Source organism: Cupressus sempervirens, chromosome 8 (assembly GCF_028749045.1).
Source record: "Cupressus sempervirens isolate cs-2001-9-10 chromosome 8, ASM2874904v1, whole genome shotgun sequence".
NCBI lineage: Eukaryota > Viridiplantae > Streptophyta > Pinopsida > Cupressales > Cupressaceae > Cupressus > Cupressus sempervirens.
The window spans coordinates 339,577,969-339,598,527 of NC_143125.1; the positions used below are offsets into that span (position 1 = coordinate 339,577,969).

General features: G+C 33.9%; 1 protein-coding gene across 2 annotated transcripts; it reads right to left on the reverse strand.

Annotated features, from left to right (window-relative positions):
- Positions 1–10,652: 10,652 nt before the first annotated feature.
- LOC149542731 (putative arabinosyltransferase ARAD1) lies at positions 10,653–17,310 on the reverse strand. Of its 2 annotated transcripts, none has more exons than XM_089797611.1 (3): positions 16,498–17,308; positions 13,878–14,243; positions 10,653–11,353 (listed from the first exon to the last, which is right to left on the reverse strand). In XM_089797611.1, exons 1-3 carry the CDS (start codon positions 17,269–17,271, stop codon positions 11,174–11,176), a joined length of 1,320 nt encoding a protein of 439 aa, XP_089653737.1. In that variant the 5' UTR covers positions 17,272–17,308; the 3' UTR covers positions 10,653–11,173. The 2 variants fall into 2 exon arrangements, with proteins under 2 accessions (XP_089653737.1, XP_089653738.1); XM_089797612.1 differs by lacking the exon at positions 10,653–11,353 and adding an exon at positions 13,009–13,580 and having other exon boundaries at positions 16,498–17,310.
- Positions 17,311–20,559: the final 3,249 nt, after the last annotated feature.

A 20,559-nucleotide genomic window follows, 5' to 3' on the forward strand; every position in this document is an offset into this window, starting at 1 on the left:
TATGATGACATGGATATATCTCCTATATTCAATATTTTTTATTTACATAAGTATCATGAGTCAGATGATGAATTTTTTGTATCAGATGATTATCCTAAGAAGTAGATTGAAGAAGTTCAATAGATATTGGATCAGAGAGTTGGTAAAAGTACAAGAGGAAAACATTACTATGAATATTTGGTGAATTGAAAGAATAGACTAGTTAAAGATGCTACATGGATTTCTCAATGTGAGTTGGATTCGGTTCAAGTTGTGACATCGTAATGATTTAGAAGAATCATTTATTTCAACCCCACTTGTCTGATGCAAGAGCATCCTAGGTTGCCTTTCTATCCTACTCATTTTATTAATTCTGCCTATTAATGTTGAGTTCCAGCAATTGTCAGGTTGTAGTTGTTGTCGAGCTGTTCAGTGTTGGCTGAGTTGTTTAGTGTTAGCAAAGTTGTTTGGCCGAGTGCTTTGGTGGCTGAGTGTTCCTTCATGCACTGAGTGAGTCTGATATTTATTGATGCTCAATTCCTTCTTTGACCGATTTTGTCTTTGATTGGTTCTTAGTTTGATCTGACTTATGTATTTAATTTGGTTCGTGAATTTTATGTTAGGATCTTATCTTGGGATGTGTGCAAACCATTTTAAGGTCTGCCTTTCTATTATGCAATAATCTAGAATCTTTTGTAAATCATTTTGGCAAGTATAAATAAGGGAGTTTAGGGAAGACTTAGAGAGTTTGTAGCAGATGTTCCTCGAAGAGCAAGTTTAGATTTGGATCATGGATTTTGTAGATGTATTTTGTATTTGGTCGTAACCGAGAAGGCCTTATAGTTGGGCATGTATGTTGATAACTTGATGAATCAATAAAAGTGTTGTTCCTTCTCTCCTTGGTGTTGTTCTCTATTTTTTTTTCTTCTGTGGTGTTACTCATCAAGATGGTTGGATATTTACATGAGCCTCTAGCCCTAGCTATTCAGATTCTCCTTATGTCAACACTTGCCACTAATTATTGCAGGTACATAAAGATTACAAAGGAGATCGGGTGAATGCATTTGTGTGTGATGTCACTATTGATGAACTCATTTTCAAAATTCCTCCAACATCAATAGACATTGCTACAATGGTATTGTGATCATTATTAATTTTACTAAATATTTTGGACTCTTTTGGTTGGTATCATTCATTCTAAGCAATTTTTATTTTTATAATCCTAATAGTCTTAGATTTTTTTTTTGCACTTTTTAATGATTGTCTATGTATTAAGATGACAAGGATCATCAATGAAGTATGGAGAACAACGAGGGGGAATAAGTAGGATACAAAGCTTGATCCTCATCATGGCTTATGATCAAAACTGGATGGTTATCAAGTGAAAGCATAAGTTAATTTTTCCCTTTGAAAATGTCACTCCAAGTTGCAAAAATAGATGCATTTCCCCTCCCAAACTCATTTTTTGACCAATCATTTGGTTATTGCAAATCTACCAAAATATATTCAAGCTCTTTTGTCACTCCTCTTTCTACACATTTTACACTTCACTATTGGACCTTATATATTTCAAGTATATACATAATTTTATTAAACAAATTAGTAATATTTATTTTTGTATATACATAGATATGTTATGTATATTTAGTAATAAATTTTACATGGAATAGTGGTAGTAGTAGTAATAGTACTAACTATACCATAAGTAACTAATTGATCTAGTCTCTTATTGCTCCTACTCGCCACTAATGTGGTTGTATGTAAGCCACTTGTACTACATTATGTATACAAGACCCTTCCTTTTCCTTTTCCCTTTCTTCCTCCACTAAAAAAGATCACTCCAGAGATATATTCACTCCTGAATCCTAAATGAATGAACGAATGGTAAAGCAAAAGAACAACATAATTAAAAATAATCTAAAAACTCATCCATTATATTCAAGACTGCTTGATTGTCTAGATGATTGGTAAGTATACAGAAACAAAAAGGTCATTGAATACAAAATTAGGTCATAGGAAAACAAAAAGGATTTTGTGGGGTTGTAGCTAAGATTGATAAAGGATTATATGGATTGCCTATTGCATGATCATATGATGGGCATGAACAAGCCTAGGCCTAGTTGTTATTTATGATCATAGTATAGTCTTCCTCTCCACAATATAGTATGGTATAGTTAGTACTCTTACTACTACTACCACTACTACTGATCATGCATCATTTTGCATGTGTAACCAATAAGACTAACATAAAACTAGTCTTAGATAAGACTGTGATAGCAATATGGAAGTTTGTACAAGTTTGTAAATTCAAGGGGTGGTTGGGTGGAGTTTTGATTATGTTGGAATGTAGTGGAAATGGACTAATCTTTGACAACACAAGTAAGAATGAATAGCATTCAAATAGAGAGTCGAAGAGTGATTGTCTTAAGGGTTATTGGGCATGAGTATCCTTGTCTGATAGTAAATGAGTATTGGGCATGTAATTTGGGATAAGGATTGCAGGGATTGTGTCAAGGGTATGATAAGATATTGTAAGGGTGTTGAAACAAGGGTCTTAGTTGAAGGTATATGATCATTTGATGGGCATGAACAAGTCTAGGCCTAGTTAGTATTTATGATCATAGTATAGTCTGCCTTTGTACAATATAGTATGCCTTATTAATCTACTAAGAAACGGGACAATAAAACCATGGTTAAAAGGAATTAAGTTATCACTTAATTATGTGGCTAAAAACAAAACCAAGTCATCAAGGAAATAGAATAAAAAGTGCACATGCCCCAAAAAAGACTTAGGGTTTAATAAAGAATAAAATACATGTAAACCCTATTTGGTCTTGAGAGCATATAAAATTGACTTTAGAACCCGAAATGCTCAAAATGATCAATCCAATCAGATCAAGATGTCTACGATGGCATACCAAACATAAACATAACAATTTTTTGCATATGAGATATAGGAGAAACCTTCTATAATGATAAAAGAAAACCATGACAACATTGCAAATTTGTGTAACAAAATTTGATAGTATTTACAATATCTCTACAAAAAAAATCCCACCTGATGTGAACACTCCTTTAATGATACATCCTAACATCAATGACATACTTTGACATTAGTGAAAATACATGGGGCCAAAAAATGATGTTTAAAATATGTGTGTGGATACAACTCTATGGAAATATATAGTAGTTAGCCTATTGATGAAGTGTAAGGTAAATCATATAAAATGGATGGAGGAAAGTACCAAATGAAAAATATATGATAATGTAAGGACATGCAAGATGGATATTTGTGTGTCATTTTTAATTTGATATGCTTTGTATCATCATCAAATGGTTTATGAAGTACTTGCCCCATTTGTCACGCAAAGACCAAGGCTTACATGGGATTCCTTGGAATAAGAAAAATGAAACATCAATATGATAAGAGTAGAATCAAATATCATGATTCATTCCTCACTTTCCACCATGATATCAAGATTAAGGCTTCAAGAAGATTCCTCAAAATAGGTGAAAACAAAAGATGAAATATTAAAGTGGAAAGATTAAACTAAGTCAAAGATTAAGATTAAGATATCAAATCTCCAAGTATTAAGATATAATGATTATAGTTAGTACAATTAGTACTATTGCCACTACTATTGACTGACCTAGCCTCCTACTGGTCCTATTGTTCTAGAGTTAGTTTAAGCAATGCACAATGTATCTACTCCCTGGATTTCAAGTTATACATGTCCTTGCAGCAAAAATTTTGTAAGTGTTTGTTCTCTATTTTTATAGATTAACAGTGTAATATGCCTCAGTTAGGCTCACTGGAATCCTCTGCATCCCTCTGTGGTGATTGGTACACATGTGTGAATTTGGGAACAAGTTCAAAATGATATAAAGAGTTCAGCAAAATAAGTTGCAAATATCCTTGTGCACCGTAGTGCAATATTAATAATGTATAAGTGTATCAATCAAACAAGTTAGTTCTGCTATATGTGGGTTGTGGGGAGATGTGTTGACTTCTTATATCATATATGGGTGTTAGGAGAGGTGGCAAAATGGGATGGGATGGGATGTGGAGAGGCACATATCAAAGATGCATATAGATGAACCATGTACCATGTTTCCAAGTATAAAATGCATTCCATCAAACATGGTGTGTACATGTGTTATATATGATTATTTGGATTGCTTGATGCATGATCATTTGATGGGCATGAACAGGACTAGGCCCCCGTTATGACCGTGATGAAAAATATGTTTTTTTAGTTTGCGACGATTTGGTTTTGCAATAGCGACAGTGATACAATTTTGTGCGATACCCAATGTGTCGTCAGTACGTTGCAATGACCAGCTGTCGGTTAAATAGTATGGCTGCAGGTCCAAGCCTTCGGCTGTTCCACCTCAACCTCTTCTTCTTTAGCTTCATCTCCCCTTTCTTCTTCATTGCTCTCATCTGCCACATCAACCGTCCTACATGCATCCTCTTCTCCACCGAACTTACCTTTAATTGTATCAATCATTTTTGTTTATTTTCTAACCAACTTAGGACCAACAATTTTAGAGGTTCTAACTAAGCCCTTGGTTCCATTTCTATAATTAGTGTGGTGTCTGTGTCTACCAAGAAACATATGTTCTTCAACTAATTGTTGGGGAACTCGGTACCTTCTATGCATTCTTTCCTTGAATTGATTGAAATATTTATCCATCACTTGTTCCAAACTATCATTGAGACCATTGATAAATTCATTGATTTGATAAATAATCGGTCATCCCATTCAACATTACCAATAGTGGAAAAGTAATTCTAAAGATAGAAAAATATACATACCGATAGAGAACCAAATTTGTAAGTATTACTCTTTGCAACCCGAATCGTCCTCATGTTCTCTTCAAACTACTTCAACAGAAGTTCGGCCATTCTTCACAATTTTGTAAGTTGGATAAACTACATCACAGGGTATGCTATTCGATCTACTAAATGGGAAAATATTATAAGCCACAACATAGGTTCTAAACCTAGTCTTGGGATAAAAAATTGTAGCCACTTTCAAACCTCTTCCATCCTAAACAACTCTAGTCTTCTCTTCTATTTCCTTCCTCAGTGCTACCCTAATGGCCTTAGCTTTCTCAGTTATAGGGTAGTGTGTCACCATGTGAATTACATCCTTCATTATTCTTACAGGTTCATCCAGCCACATGGTAGATTTGTGCACTCAACTTAATACTATTTGGATCCATTCGGTCTTAAAAACCTTGGGGAAATAGAGTACATGGGTCAAACCCTTAGTCTTCAAGTGCTTGTGATGTTCCTTCAATTTCCCATTCTCACAAAGTTAATCATATGTTGATTACAATTCATAGTCTCTGAGCTCTCTAATCTTGCATTGTATATACAAATGAATATCACAAACCAGAAGATCCCTAAGGGGTACAGATGATAATGCCCCTTTCTCATCCATTTTCCCTATGACTTTGGGGTGTAACTTGTAATGGGGTTCCTTGCAATCTTCCTTTCTTACTAACTTGACCTTCTCAACCTTACGTGCCTTGGATTGAATGGAGCTAGATGCAATTATAGGTGCAACACTGGTTTCCATAATTGTTGTGTGATTAGGGTTTTGCAGGTTTTCACTCAAACTAGCATGGTAACTCATAAATCCTTTACCAAATTGCTTGTACTGCTCAAAATACTCACACTTACACTGATTCCAACTCAAAATTCAATTTCTTTGCTCAATCACTCGAACAAACTAGTATTTTCTTTCTCCTATGCAAGGTGAAAAATGAGTTCTTTGAGCTTGTATTTATAGGTTAAGTCACATGTTGCGGTAGGTATGGTGCAATAAATGCTCCATAGCCCGAACTTAGTTTGCACATTGACCACCATACACTTAACTTGGTTAAATCACCACACTTGGTTACAACAACTTCCATCACCGATAGGCAAATCAACTCGATTCATAATTCATTACCACTAGCCAACCATATTGCTTAGTCATGTTTACCATCCATATTATCCTTCAATATTTCATGAGTTGTCTTAATGCATCTTGCAATATGTTGTTTTGGGATTCATTTCAAGAATATAAGGAACTGATTGAATATAGCAATTCTAATAAAGTTCCCAGACCTTCTTGTATGGATTAGTTGGAGGTAGTGGATTCACCTAATCCATTGGACAAGGCGTCATTGGCTGATACATTTGAAGTTCCACTCTCTTTTGTCTTCCTTTTCCACATCTTACTCATCTGATTGTGAATCTCATCAACATCAACTTCTCCTTTTCCTTTGGTATCATCTTCATTGGGTGTTGATGCTCAATACCTACTGTCTCTCCTTAAGTGACTGACCTTGTGACAATGAAAACATGCCATACTAGTATTCCTCCAATTGCCAAATCTTCCTCCAAAGTGTAACCTCATGAAATTGGTTTCAAGGTGACCATATCTTGCACATGACGTGTAGGTAATTCTTGTATTGTAATCCCAATTGATAGTGTTATCTTGTTTACTTAGTATCCAGTTAGACTTTTTCTGTGATATACAATTTTGTGACTTTTTTCCATACATATTACATGTGTAACAATTACCATTGAAGTCATATTGCCTAGGAGACAAATTAAACTTGGATTTGCACTCATAAGCTTGATGATCATAGTTATTGAAATTATAACAATAACTATCAAATTTAGGAGTGACACTAGTCTTACTGACCTTACTTCTGCAAACATTAGTCGTGTGTTTAGGTTTTCCACAATGATAACATGTAGGCTTCTTTGGTTTTGGATTTTCATATGCATTTCTATGTTCAACTTTCTTTGATGACTCTCCTTTCTAGGTTGTAGAGTGCTCAATAAAGCCTAGTCCAATGGTATCTCTCAGTCTTCTATGTCCTCTCAATTGCTCATCTAGTTTCCTCGTGCTTTCTTCTGATCTTTTCAGCTTTTCATTTGTATCTTTCTTAGAATTCAATTCATTCCTTAATTTTTCATTCTCGAATCTCAACTCAACAATTTCTTTCATCTTTCTACCAATCTCATTGTTAGCACCAAGTAATTGATTTACCAAATCATAGTGGTTTTGAGTTAACCTCATAATTTCATCATCCTTTGCATCTAGTCTTTCACTCATCTGCCTTTTGTCATCTCCAAACATTCTTTTCTCATACTCTACTTGCCTCTTTTATTTTGTGATTTCACACATGCTTGGTGATTGTGCTTCTTGCTCTCTCTTCAATAATTTCACTTTCTTGGTTAAGGTTTGATTCTTTTCCATCATATTATATATAGCCGCTTTAGATTCATCAGACATGTTACCATTAGATAATCCCTCAATTACTTATTCTTGATATGTTGTGTCATTCATTTGATGTGATAATTCCTTCCTTTTGTTCAATGAATGCTTCATATTTTCTCTTGTTTCATCAATCTAACCTAGGGCAATCCTTAGTTCTAGCTTCTAATTCTCAATTGTCTCATCAAGCCTATACCTTTCCATTTTTCACATCTTTACTCTTGAGTGGTAAAACTCCTTAATAAGAGTACTAGCTCTAGTACCAATTATTGGAATTTAAGGAAAGGCAAGGTGCTGGGGGGGCGGGGGGGGGGGGGGATGAATCAGTACCTTCTAAAACTTTTATTCTTTAACAATTTGTTGCCCTTCTTATTACTGATTAACATTTGCATGCATAACCATTATCTCGTAAACTGGAATGAAAGTAAACATATCTAATCTACTTCATCATAAGCGCACTAACACATCATCAAATCAATGCATATGACACAATGATTTGGTTACATAGAAACCCTTGGTTAGAGGGAAAATTGTAGTGGGGATGCCACCCACAAATCCTTCACTACTACAACATAAATATTTCCTATTAGGGCTTACAATGATGTCACTTATGGTGGCTTACTTGTTGGGAGTAATACAAACATACTTTCTAGAGTTTACCTTATGCAAGGATTTTGCAACTCTCTTCAAGTGTACACTCTATTAGGAGATTAATAATAAAGAATTGCCAAGTCCACTTAGTTAAGAGATTTGGTTGCTACAATGGTGAGAAAGTAATAGTAGTGACGTGATTGAAATGCAACTTACTTTGCTAATTTGAATCTCCTTATGCTTAGTATTAATGTATCACCTTCTGTGAAAGATATCACCAATTTGTCCTTTGTTGTTGCCCGGTAACTCCGCTCTACAAAAGATTTTTCACCTTTTCATTCCATTAACATAACCCTCTCAATATCTCAACAACTTAACTCTCGATCTGTTCTAGATATATCCTTATATAGAAATCTTTGCCTTTGCATTGTATAACCTAATTAGGGTTTTGGAGACTTCTAGAGTTTACATCTGATCAAGATCTACGATCTATATTTGTCCTTATCATCTCATTTATCTTCCTTTTATTTCATTGGTTCACATTATGCCTAGGGGTCATTAAGAATCAAATATCTCTTCCGAATAAATCTCTTCAAATATTCTCGATCTTGAAAACAAGTTTTCCTGCTTGATAGAATGGGAATACATTGATTTCAGTGAATTCTCAATTATTTATGTTCTTCTTGTGTAGCTTCGTAATACCTGTTTAACTACTTGATTATGATGTTGTCCTTCGGTAATAACATTGATCAGTTAGCAAACTTGACTTGCTCGATTAAACCTTCACTTGATTAATGTGTATCTGCCTGACATATATATCATTCAGTAACAATTGTACTCAGTAATCATTTTATTCAATGTTCATACTTTGCTCTTCTTGTACTCGGTAATTGTATTATGGCTTGATAACTATGTTCACTGACCAATCAATCTATCATTCAACAACCATACTATCTGCACTTATGGCAACACTTAAGTACTTATAGGAGTAACAATCTGCTTATATTTATTTTACGATATTTTTAATGTCATCTTCGTATTAACATTTAGATATTTTGATTGTACTATACTATAATCTATAGATAATGACTACGTTTGATATATAGATTTATCTTTTTAATAATTTAAATCAATTTTATTTCAATAATAATAATATCAAGTTTTATTTACCTTTTATACTTATATACAAATATCCATTAGATAAACAAAATAATGCTTTATATATTATTATTTCATTTATTCGTTTTTCTTTTGTTGATTTATTTTATTATTATGTATTTATCATTTTACTTACTATTTTTCTCCCTCTTATCTCATTTCTTATGTCACCTTCCTTTCATTTTTTCCTTTAATTAAATTGGTTTCATATATACATCATTCATTTTTCTTTTGATGGCACAAAATCATCTTGATTATGGATTATAGAACATATTTTAAAAATATAATTTAATTAAACTAAAAAATATATTTTTATTGAAAAGATTGAAAATCAAAAGTTTAAAAAAAGGGGATGGTAAAAAACAATTAAAATTAAGAAAAACTTTAATAATGTCATAAGTCTACAAACAAAATATATAATGATATTTTAATCAAATGATACAAAATTTCAATTTTAATGAATTTTATTTTTTTAAACATAATTTCTAAGTTAATTTTTAATCAAAGGTATCTAAATGACCATAACCATATTTTCTAATAAATTTAGTATTCGACTTTAGTTTAAAATATGATAATTAGAAATCATTCAATGTGAACTTTGTGTCCTTAGTATGATACTTTTTAAGGTTTTTTTAATGTCTACAATAATCATTATAAAGTCTTCTATAAAAACATCATCCAATTCAAATTTTATTTTTATACTAATGATAATGATTATAACTAACACATTTACCTATACCTATGATAGTTTTATTAAAACATCTTGATTTTAAATTTTAATACAAATATTTTATATCAATGTCATTGCATAAAGCATTCTATAAGTCTATTTTATTTTTACAAAATTTCTTCCACTTATTATTCCTTTAAAATGTATTTTTATAATTTAATCAGGCTCTCAATAGAGGGATGTATCATGCTAAAACAATTTGTTTTTAATATTTACATTTTTGATGTATCCCGTGCCAGCCACATAAGCGGTCACTGCTTAGCGTGTGATGGTTAAGCCAAACCGCAACGTTCAGGATGTAATTGAACTATTTGGGCAGCAAATACCTACCGCTAAAACAAACTGGAATATGCCTAACAGGTACATGCATCAAGCAGTGAATGGCATAGATCGGTATAAAGAATCGGCATCTCGAATGAGCTGCATATTATTTCGAGAATAAATTTCAGTGCAATTTGAAGACCACATTTATCATAGGCCTGGGAAATAAACATTACCAAATGCTTTTGTGGTTAAATATATAGATGATTGTCTGATCATCCAAACTTCCACATGGTGTGATCTATTTTTCCAATTTTCCAATAATAATGTTTGGAGCATGGATTACCAAAGTCTTCCTAAAATGATGGCAGCGTGCAACAATTTCCACTAATTTCATATACAAGAATAGGAACTACAGGGAATATTCAAATTCAATTCTTATATCTTACAAGTTAAAGGTAAACATCTACAAACAGTACATTACAGAACATGATAAAATTATGATAGGAATCGGTATACAATTTGATAAAAGTATAAGAACAACGTAAGGCGGCAATTGTCTGCAGGGACACGCTGGGTACTCCAAAGCTTAACCGTGCCATGAATTCCTGATGAAGCACTAGGCCAAGTGATGCCATGCAAAGTGAGATATGAGAATGCGCTTATAATTGAAAATCATAGTTCAAATAAACCAACAATGTATAGTTGTTAGGAGCCTTGCAAGTTTGGCTTCATCAATGGGTGCTGTAAAATAATCATAAGTAATAAGCCCAGAGAATGAATTTAATAACAAATAGGTCATTGGTCTTATTTCTTCGCAGTATGCACTTTCTGATGGATTCCTACTAACCTATCCCGTGAATACTGTACGATGGGAACATGCTCTCTCACTCTATCACTACCATATGCTGAACTAAAACAATCAGGCTGTCTGAGATTTCCCGCTCAAAATTTCTGTCTCAAAAAAATTACTAAATGAAAAAAGTAACAAAAATTACAGAGTTCGCTAAGGGTAAAGCCTGCAGATTTCCCGGTAAGTAACATCACAGAAATTGATCCTTATCTCTTTACAATTGATCAACTATCGTATGCTACACTTTATAAAAATGATAAACTTGCAGGAGATGTATTTTTGAAGAATTGTGTTGGTGTTGTCTCATAGCAATCCCATTCATCGGATATGATTTCTATTTAAACAGAGGCACGAGCAATCTAAATTAGCATCCTCTCTTCTGACAATGCGTTTCTCCTTATGAATCATTAATTTTATAGACTGAAACTTTGAAGCCACCTGGCGCCAAATTTCATTGACTGCTCCATCAGGCTCCAAATAATCAAAATATTTTTTCACCTGCCCAACAGAATTGAACTATTAAGTCATTCAGTTCTAAGGTTCAATACTTGAAAACCCATACAAGATTTAACTCAAAGCAATCTATATGACAAAATGCAAGATGAATGATACTTATTAACAGCATTACCTCTGTTGAAATAGAAGTGTAGTGGATAAAAAGCAAGATAATCCAGAGGCCATAAAAAATATAGTAATATCTTCTTAAAGTAAAATGCAAATTAGGCAAATGAAATTTCTCTAAGTTCTAAAGCAATAGATCTAGAAGAAATGAATTCAGTTCAGATGTGCTAAACAATTGAAACGAAAGTGTGAGAGTGTGATGTTCTTGTGATTTTGCAGTTGCCTGTTTAGCAAAACTTGAGCCTTCTCCTAGTGGTATTCTCAAATTAAGCATTTGTCCAAGATGACTGCCTTTTTATATTTTTCCCGTTTCCAAACTTTATAGTACATAAACTCATCAAGTGAAAAGATGGTATCAGAGAAAAAGTCACTCTAATTTCAAATTTTCAGAATTATTGTGACATACCACATCCTATGTTTATATCCCCCTTATATGGTCAATACAGTATGACACAACATTGCTTTGGCTTTGAAATAGCTATCAGGTGATAGTCTAATTCTAAAAGTGCATGTTCTTTTAGAAAGCCAAATGTATTATATGGAATTATTTAATGGGAATAAAATGAATGTTTAGCCAAGATATACGATTGAGTTTGACCTAGATAAGCAATAGGGAGACATCGAGGATACATCTGATATAGCAATTACAAGTATAGACAGGGAGCTAGGCTAGTATTGCCTAGACAAGAATATACAATTACGATGCAGCTTGTGACTCAAAAGGCATGACAGCAATTTCGATTCTAAACTGTCGCATAAATTTTGGACCGAGTACAACAGCAAGAACACATACACAAACAGTCTCAAATTTCTAGTCAAATGGGGTGAGTTCTGAAAGGGAGCCCCGCTTCAAATCCCCCATGAGACATGATAAGGGCTCAAACCGGATAAAAGATTACACTAAATCCAACTTTCCAAATGTGACATGCCATATTGGATGAGTCCAGGTAGAAGGCTCAAGTGAATTTGACAGATGAGATATCCCTTTTACGTGGCATCCAGAAAGATCACCTGCAAGGGGAATTCACAAAATCAAAAATATATTTGTAATCCCAACTTTTACCCCCATTGACAAAGCTGGTAAAAAGGCAAATAGGATGGTTCAGTAAGAGTCCCTTCAAAATGATACAAATTGTGCCTTTGAGGAAAATAAGGCCTGGCAAAGTACATTGAGAACCTTAGAATCTTTACTTCCTTCACTATGCCTTCATCTACAGGTACATTTAGTGGATGTGGTAGAATGTGAAATTGCCAAGGAGCGGGGCATCAAAAAGCCTTTTGTTGAGACCTAATACCAGATGTTCCACCTTGTTCAATATAAGGCCTTGTAACAGTGTAGATAGCTTCTAGTTGCAAGCTATCATCAAGGAGATTCAGAATCTCTTGTTCTTACATTTTTAAAATTTTATATAAGCTTCTATGTTTTAACTTTTAGATCACAAAATTAGGACTATTTAAATAGCGTGCACAACCCATCATTAAATGAATACAAACGAGAGAAGCATTAAGTATGAAGGGGTGACCATACAAAATCCATAATAGTTACCCATTCAATTTAAAGTTTGGATATATAAATCATAAAAACAGAGAAAATGTCTTAGAAGCCACTGCCTTCACTTCATGTCAGACTGTTGTGTCCATTGCAATGGGGTTTATGACATTGATTATTAAAGTTCAGTCACCCTACATTCTCAAAAAGTTGAATGGATGCATGCACGGTGATTGCATTACTCTGTCATGCTTGAGTGAAAAGAATATTCATGCTGCCTTTATCTATTTCCGCCTGTGCTCATGTTTCAATTTTGATTTCAGATTTCTGTGTAAAAGCGACTGAGACTCTCATACTGGGGCTTCAATTCTATCTGAAGTAGGCCTCAGATAAGAATTAAAGCTTCCAGTTTCTCTTCTGTTCAGCTCATCAGTTTGGTGTATGGGTGGAAGCAGCAGGGCCATGTGGTCATGGAAGAGGGAACTGATGCCATGAAATGTGGTAGAAAATCAAACTGAAAATGGAATATGGACATTGTACTGGACCTTCTGTCAAAAAGTTACAGGAAGATGTCCATAATCTCTGAGAGATGGTAAAGGATCAAGAGTAGCGTTTCTGCACAGGTGTTTGGAACACATCATGGGACAGGATGGAGATCCACACAAACTAATGTTTGGAACACATCATGGGACAGGATGGAGATCCACACAAACTAACTTTCAAAATTTGGAAGAACCCACTCCTTACACCTTACCTTGTGTAAGATCTGGGTTTTATGTCATTTTAAAAAGCTGATAAAAGGATTATAACAATAATTCAGAAACATATAAACCAGCTATTTTAACCATATCTAGTTTATAATTAAGGTTGAACTCAGAAAAAAAATTAGAAAAAGGGAAAAATTAAAGTCACCTTTTTAAGTTTTTCTTGATATTGAAGAATCTGCTCTGAAGTCACACTCCTGAGCAATGAGGCCAAGTATCGTGGTTGCACCGCATCAGAGGAAGCTACAAAGATTGCAATTTCCGAATAGTCTATCACATCTTCAAAAGGCAATTCAATATCATCACTGACAATGACTGGTACGCATAAGCTCAGTATAGCATCAAATAAACGACATGCAGAAGGTGTGTCTCCTGCTGGATGCAAACAGAATTTTGATGTGTGCATTCCTTGAGTTGCCAGGCGCCGGCTTTCTCTTGATTGTGTCCCGTGCTTTATTATCATATCTGCCTCACCTTCCAGTGTCTGAAATAGCATGTCCCGCACTTTTCCACCCTGGAGATAATGGCAATTAATATATAATATAGCTAGAGAGAAAATGCCTGAGACATAATGAAAAGCATAAAGATAATTTAGTACAAGCATGAAGCAACTGCATCAAACTATCAACAATCTGCTAGCTCAACAGCACACTTATGATCATTTTCTGATCAAGATAGGTTTCCCTCCAGCCCTCGGTAGGAAATTGTCACCTTTTTCAGCAAAATATGCACAGGTCATGTTCTCTTACAAATGCATAGCCATGGTTTGTCTTACTAAAATAAGCTTTTATTGTCTTATGTGCATAAATATTATACAAGCTTCAGATATCAATGAAGCTTATGTGAATGGATTTACAATGCAGTACAGACTAAAGACAAGCTGGGAGACATCACGCAATCTTCAAAAATGAGAAATCTGAGAGTTTAAGCTGTTTCAAAAGGACAAGATGGAGTTCATGAGGCCATAATTTCATTCCAATCAACCAAAGAAGTATACAGAAGTGAATCTATACCTGACGTATAGAAGTATAGGAATGCCAGTTACCAAGTGTGTCCCAATAAAATGTCAATGTTTCTACATCAAGTAGTTAATAGTTTGGGTTCTCATTCTTATTTTTATTGTGCTCACAAACAGCATAGTCTTGAATTCAATCTCTTTCTAGAAATAGGAATTTGTGTTTTTCGCTTTAAACTTCAAAGAGTCAGCTTGTTTATGGAAATTCAATTCAATAATTGTAGCCATATTCAATTTAAATCACAAATCTGGCAACATATGGCTTCTCAATGCCACTTTTGAAGAAAAATAGATTGGTACAAGCTGTATGGTGGACAGAGCTGACTCAAGGCTTTGAATACGATGGGTCCGATACAGCTTTTGATCTTATTATTTCATTTGTCAAATGGCTAGCAGTGTTGGAAAAATTTGATTTGGGCGTTAACTCATGTTAAGAGGGGTCAAGTCAATATTTTGGGTTCTCATAGTTATTTTTATTGTGGTCACAAACAGGATAGTCTTGAATTCAATCTTTATGGATTTCAGATGGTCAAACTCTTATAGTAACAGGAATTTGTGTTTTGTGCTTCAAACTTCAAAGGGTCAGCTTGTTTATGGAAATTGAATTCAATAATTGTGGCCCATATTCAATTTAACATCACAAATCTGGTGACATATGGCCTCTCAATGCCACTTTTGAAGAGAAATAGATTGGTGGAAGCCGTGGGGTGGACACAGCTGATTCAAGGCTTTGAAATCCATGGGTCCGATGCAAGTTTTGATCTTATTATTTCATTTGTCGAATTGCTAGCAGTGTTGTGGAAATTTGATTTGGGAGTTAAGTTTAAACTCATATTAAGAGGGGTCAAGTCAGGTGTAATATTGCTTATGTAGAGGCCTAGAAAGCCATGCCTAAGCCATCCAATAATTTCTTTTGTTTATCATTCTTCTGGCATTTGCATATGACATATTGAATTTTTTTAGAATAACATGCCGAGATGGGAACACCAGGTGAGGAGGTTAGGTGGTTTCAAGGGATGATATGGTGTTATAGGGGCGGTTCTCTCAATTATTTGTAATTAACGTCATTTTGATGTTCATTGTAGACTCTCACCATCAATCAAGGCTATTATTATGATGCAAGCATCTATAATAGGGCTTACAAGTTACAACTGCTGGCTGAAAGGTCCACCTGCTATTGGGATGGCATGTTCAGCTGTTTCTCAAATGCCCTAGGGTGTTTGGTTTGGGTTGTACAGGCTTTCTCTACTGCTGGTTGTACGCTGAGGCAGTGGGCATATAGTATATGTCCGTATGGTACTGTGGGCAGTATAGTAGCTTTGTTATATGCTTCAGTCACGTCATGCCCTGCTGAAGGGCAGTTTATGTAGTTCTTTTAGTTGCATTACAATATGATGGTGATAGTTTATCGCAGGGGGGTCCATCAAAGAACCCCATATATTATTTTTAAAGAAACCTCAGATATTAAGACTTGCTCTTTTCTTGCTTAAGTTTTGTCTTCTTTTGCCATCTCCATATTTCTTGTTGCATGCATCATGGTATAGTGATTGAACAAATAGAGCTGCTTATTTTCCAACATAATGAAACTATCGATTCATGCAACTTTCCAAAAAACCATCAATCTAGTCCACATTCAAATTCAACTCACTCTAAATTATTTCATGAGCCAGCAAACGAGCTCCGGAAAAGAAAATTTACTCTACTTAGTTCCAAAGAAAATAATAATAATTTTAACGGAGCAAAACCCTCTTACCTCTTTCCTAAACCTGTTCCCCATGAAAAACAACAAGTGATCCCTCTTCTGGATCCCAACATCCCCATTATAAGCATTGATACGGTGAGAATACGGCAACACCACATCCTTAACAAGAGAAGCCTGCTCAGCCTTCAATCTCCCAAAATCCGAAACAAGAAGCACAGCATTCTCCAACTTATGAATGACCTTAGCAAGCGCATTAGGATCCTGGCAAACGACCACATGGTCCCGCCCTCGATTCCTCCGCCAGAAGACCTGATTCGCCAGCCATAAGACCAGCTGCTCCTGCATCTCATCATCACTGTACGAAATCCCCCCTGATTCTTGTCTGATGGGATTCACTACCAGACTCAAGGACGAGAAGAAGGGCACATAGAAAAGGTCAGCCTCAAGGGGATCCAAAGTGACGGCAACATGATCAGATCTTCTTTCATTTGGAGGCCGGAGGAGGTCGCGGAAGAGGTACCATTCGGCGCTGTGCTGGTTGCCGGGGTATTTGAGCTCGGAATTGTTGGTGTTAATGGGGGCTCCACGAGCGGCAAGATACTGTTCTATGACGCCATATGTGAAATTGTACGGGAGATCGTACATGAAGATTTTGAGGGACACAGGAGAAGACGTGGGGTGCAGGGATTGAGATTGCTGTGGAGGCAGAGACGTGGAAAGGAGAAAGTTGTAGACTACGAAACAGCACACAGTGGCCACCACCAGAGCTGAGCTTAGAATCGATCTACGCTTCCCCATTTTCCTGGAACCTTCTTTCCGAAGCATGGCTCGATCTTTCACGTAGAACTCTTAATACTAATTTTGGGTTTAATCTTTTTCTTTTAAATGATAAATATAAAAATATCTGGTAGCTTTTGTGCATGCAATTACTTTACTTTTTTTTTTTTTAAAATTAATTTGTACACATATATATATATATATTTGATATAAAAAAATAATGTTGATTTTATTGTATAGTAGAAATAATTATTAATAATTTTTTTTAATTTTCTAAAATATTTGTTATATGTCAATGGGTCTTTGGTCTACTGGTGAAGTTGAATGGCTCGCAAAGAGCCCACCAGGGATCAAGTCTTGTTGAGTGCAAGGCTCAAAGACATCGTAAGGGATGAGGCTGGGATGGCTCGAAGGCATCGTAAGGAATAAGGTCGGGATAGTGTCCTAGGCGAATTTGACAATGTGAATGCTCCTTAGTCCTTGACGCTTAGCCGAAGAGGTTTCAAGCACACGTGAGCAAGTATCCAATACCTAAAACTTGTTTGTGGGTGACCTCCATCAAAACAAATATAAAATTTGTTATATAATGTTAATAACTAATAACAACATACAACATTTAAATATAAAAAATTATCAACAAAAATATAATAGTCATAAATAAAAATAAATATTAAAATATTTTTCTATATTGTTAAAACTAATTAAGTTATATTAAAATAATCACTAATAACATCATACAAAATATGACATAAAAAACTTAATAAAAATATAATAACTATAAATTAGAGTGAAATAGATTTCATTGTATAATAGAAATAATGAGCACAAAATATAAATTAGAGTAAAATAGATTTAATTGGATAATAGAAATAATTAATTTTCAAAACTCTTAAAATATTTGTTATATATGTTAAAACTAATTTTAGAATTCTTAATTATGAAATTTAAGCCTATCAAGATTAGCTTTTATTCTCTTTCCTCTCATCCTTGAAGATTTTTTATCATTTCAATATATGTAGAGGGAAAGTAATGTTTTATTTAGTTTTCTCTATTATAAAAGCTTATAGATCAATAAGAAATATCTAATTGAAATAAACCAGAAATTTCTTAGATAATCTACCAATCTGAGTAGTTTTGGATTTCGGGATATTTTCGATCCACCAGCATTTTCCCAAGGTCTTAGTTAGAGGATAGTTCGAGTTAAGCGCTCCAAACAACATAAAAGTTTAATTAAGAGATTAGCTATATTTGGACATTCTAAGTTGCTTGACTTTCATAACGATTGATTTATCATCCTTCTAAAGTTAATACAGTTTTGAGTTGGCACAACAATGAGCATATGGCATGAGTTGGCATATTCCTTGACTATTCAAATTCCCATGATCTTTCAATTTCTAGGGTCTTAGATATATGTTGGTCTTTATAAGCTTGATACATATGGGTATCAAACATAGGTCTCCCAATATGAATTCCATTATAAAGCTTAAGGGACCTTCACAACAAATTGCTTTTGACAAACCTATTTCAGACTGGCATCTATCGATAGTATTGTAGAATTCATACTTTCTGATTAATAGAGCATTCTACAGGATTTTAGGAATTGAATTTGTTAATAATACCAATTGGTACGGAGTACTTAGTGACATTCCTGCAATGTTTTTGGCCATGATGTGTTTGTTAGAGATAGACAAGTCCAACATTGTGACCTTGTGTAAATGGATATTTAAGCTAGAGTATATTGGAAGCATAGACAAGGTCATAACCTGTATCAAAAATGAGATGTGTGTGTGTGTGTGTGTGTGTGTGTGTGTGTGTGTAAGCCTTGTCATTATGACACCCCTATTGATCAACGACAACTCATTTCATTGTATCCTTTATTGTCATCCCTAGATTCTAACCGACTAGTAAATTGGTTTCCTATTGTCAAAAAAAATCTTGTATTCCTACTCATCTTCTTCCATAATCGACATGCTTCTTGTAATAATTGGATGAGTATTTATCTTGCTAAAGAAGAAATTGAAGCTTGGGAAGGGAATTCCTCTCTAAATGCTAGTATGCTTGAGTTGTCGAGGAGGAAAAAGTAGAGGAGAATGAAATGCCCTCCCTTCAAATCTTTCCTAACTCTCGAATCAATTTGAATCTGAATTAAATGTAATATGCTTTATAAGATTTCTACGATTGAAACTGGGTCAGTACTAGAAAGTTTAATTTTGGTAAACCTCTTCAATCAAAATGGACCAAACAAAATGTTTTTAAGGTTTCCAGTTCTATTCTTTAAAAGTGTATGTTTTATCACAATTTGAAGTAAATTTATCTGTCAGCAAACTAATGAAAGTTACCCCTTAAAAACATAATGTACATTCACACTTAGTATGAACATTGGATAATATAATGGAAAGACGAAGCTAAACTAAAACACAAAATTTTACCATCATATTAGATTACAAAGCATTTGTATTACAAAATAAACACAATTTCAAAATCCTCAACCAACTATTTTCACTTATCATTAGAGCATAGGCCAATGTATAGTCAAGATAACAATATGATTTAGACTATAAAATATTTGATAAAACAAATGTAGATAGACAAATGAAATTTTATGGTAATATATGATATAAGAGGACTAACATTTATTTAAAGCTTGTAAGTGATCTTAAGTTGTAGGGATTCAATAAATGAATTCTTATCAAAAGGTTATCATCTTTAAACATAAGGAACATCTTCTACAAATCCAATAGAATTGGGAAGCAATTATCTATCCATGTAATAGATATAGTAATGTAAATATGCAGATTTGTTAATGTATTAAATAGAGATTGGGGTATTCCCCTTTTAGAACTGTATTGAATAGGACTTAGGTCCCGAGCTAGGTTGGAGGTTTTCTTCTCCATTCTTTCCTACCAGTATCCATTTGAACAGAGAATTTACAATTTATCTTATTAATATAAAGCATCAGGCCTCGATTGTTACCAATAAAAAATAAAATTAAGAATTCTTAAAATATTTATTGTATACTATTAAAACTAATTAAATTAAATTAAAGTAACTTTTTTTTATTTATAGGTAATCGATTGAAGCCTAGATTATTTGTTATTCATTTATTATTATTGTTAAGATTAATTATCATTATGTGTTAATGTTGAGTAGATTGGAACCCAAGACCTCCCTGATGAGAGGCTCACAAGATATCGTTATGTTGTAGGCTCTTGCCTTAAAATTAAAGTAGTTATCATTATAAATAATAATAATTATTTTAAAGATTATATAATTAATAATAATAAAATTCAAAGTATTATGATATTGTTCTCATTCAAAAAAAAAAAATTTAAATTA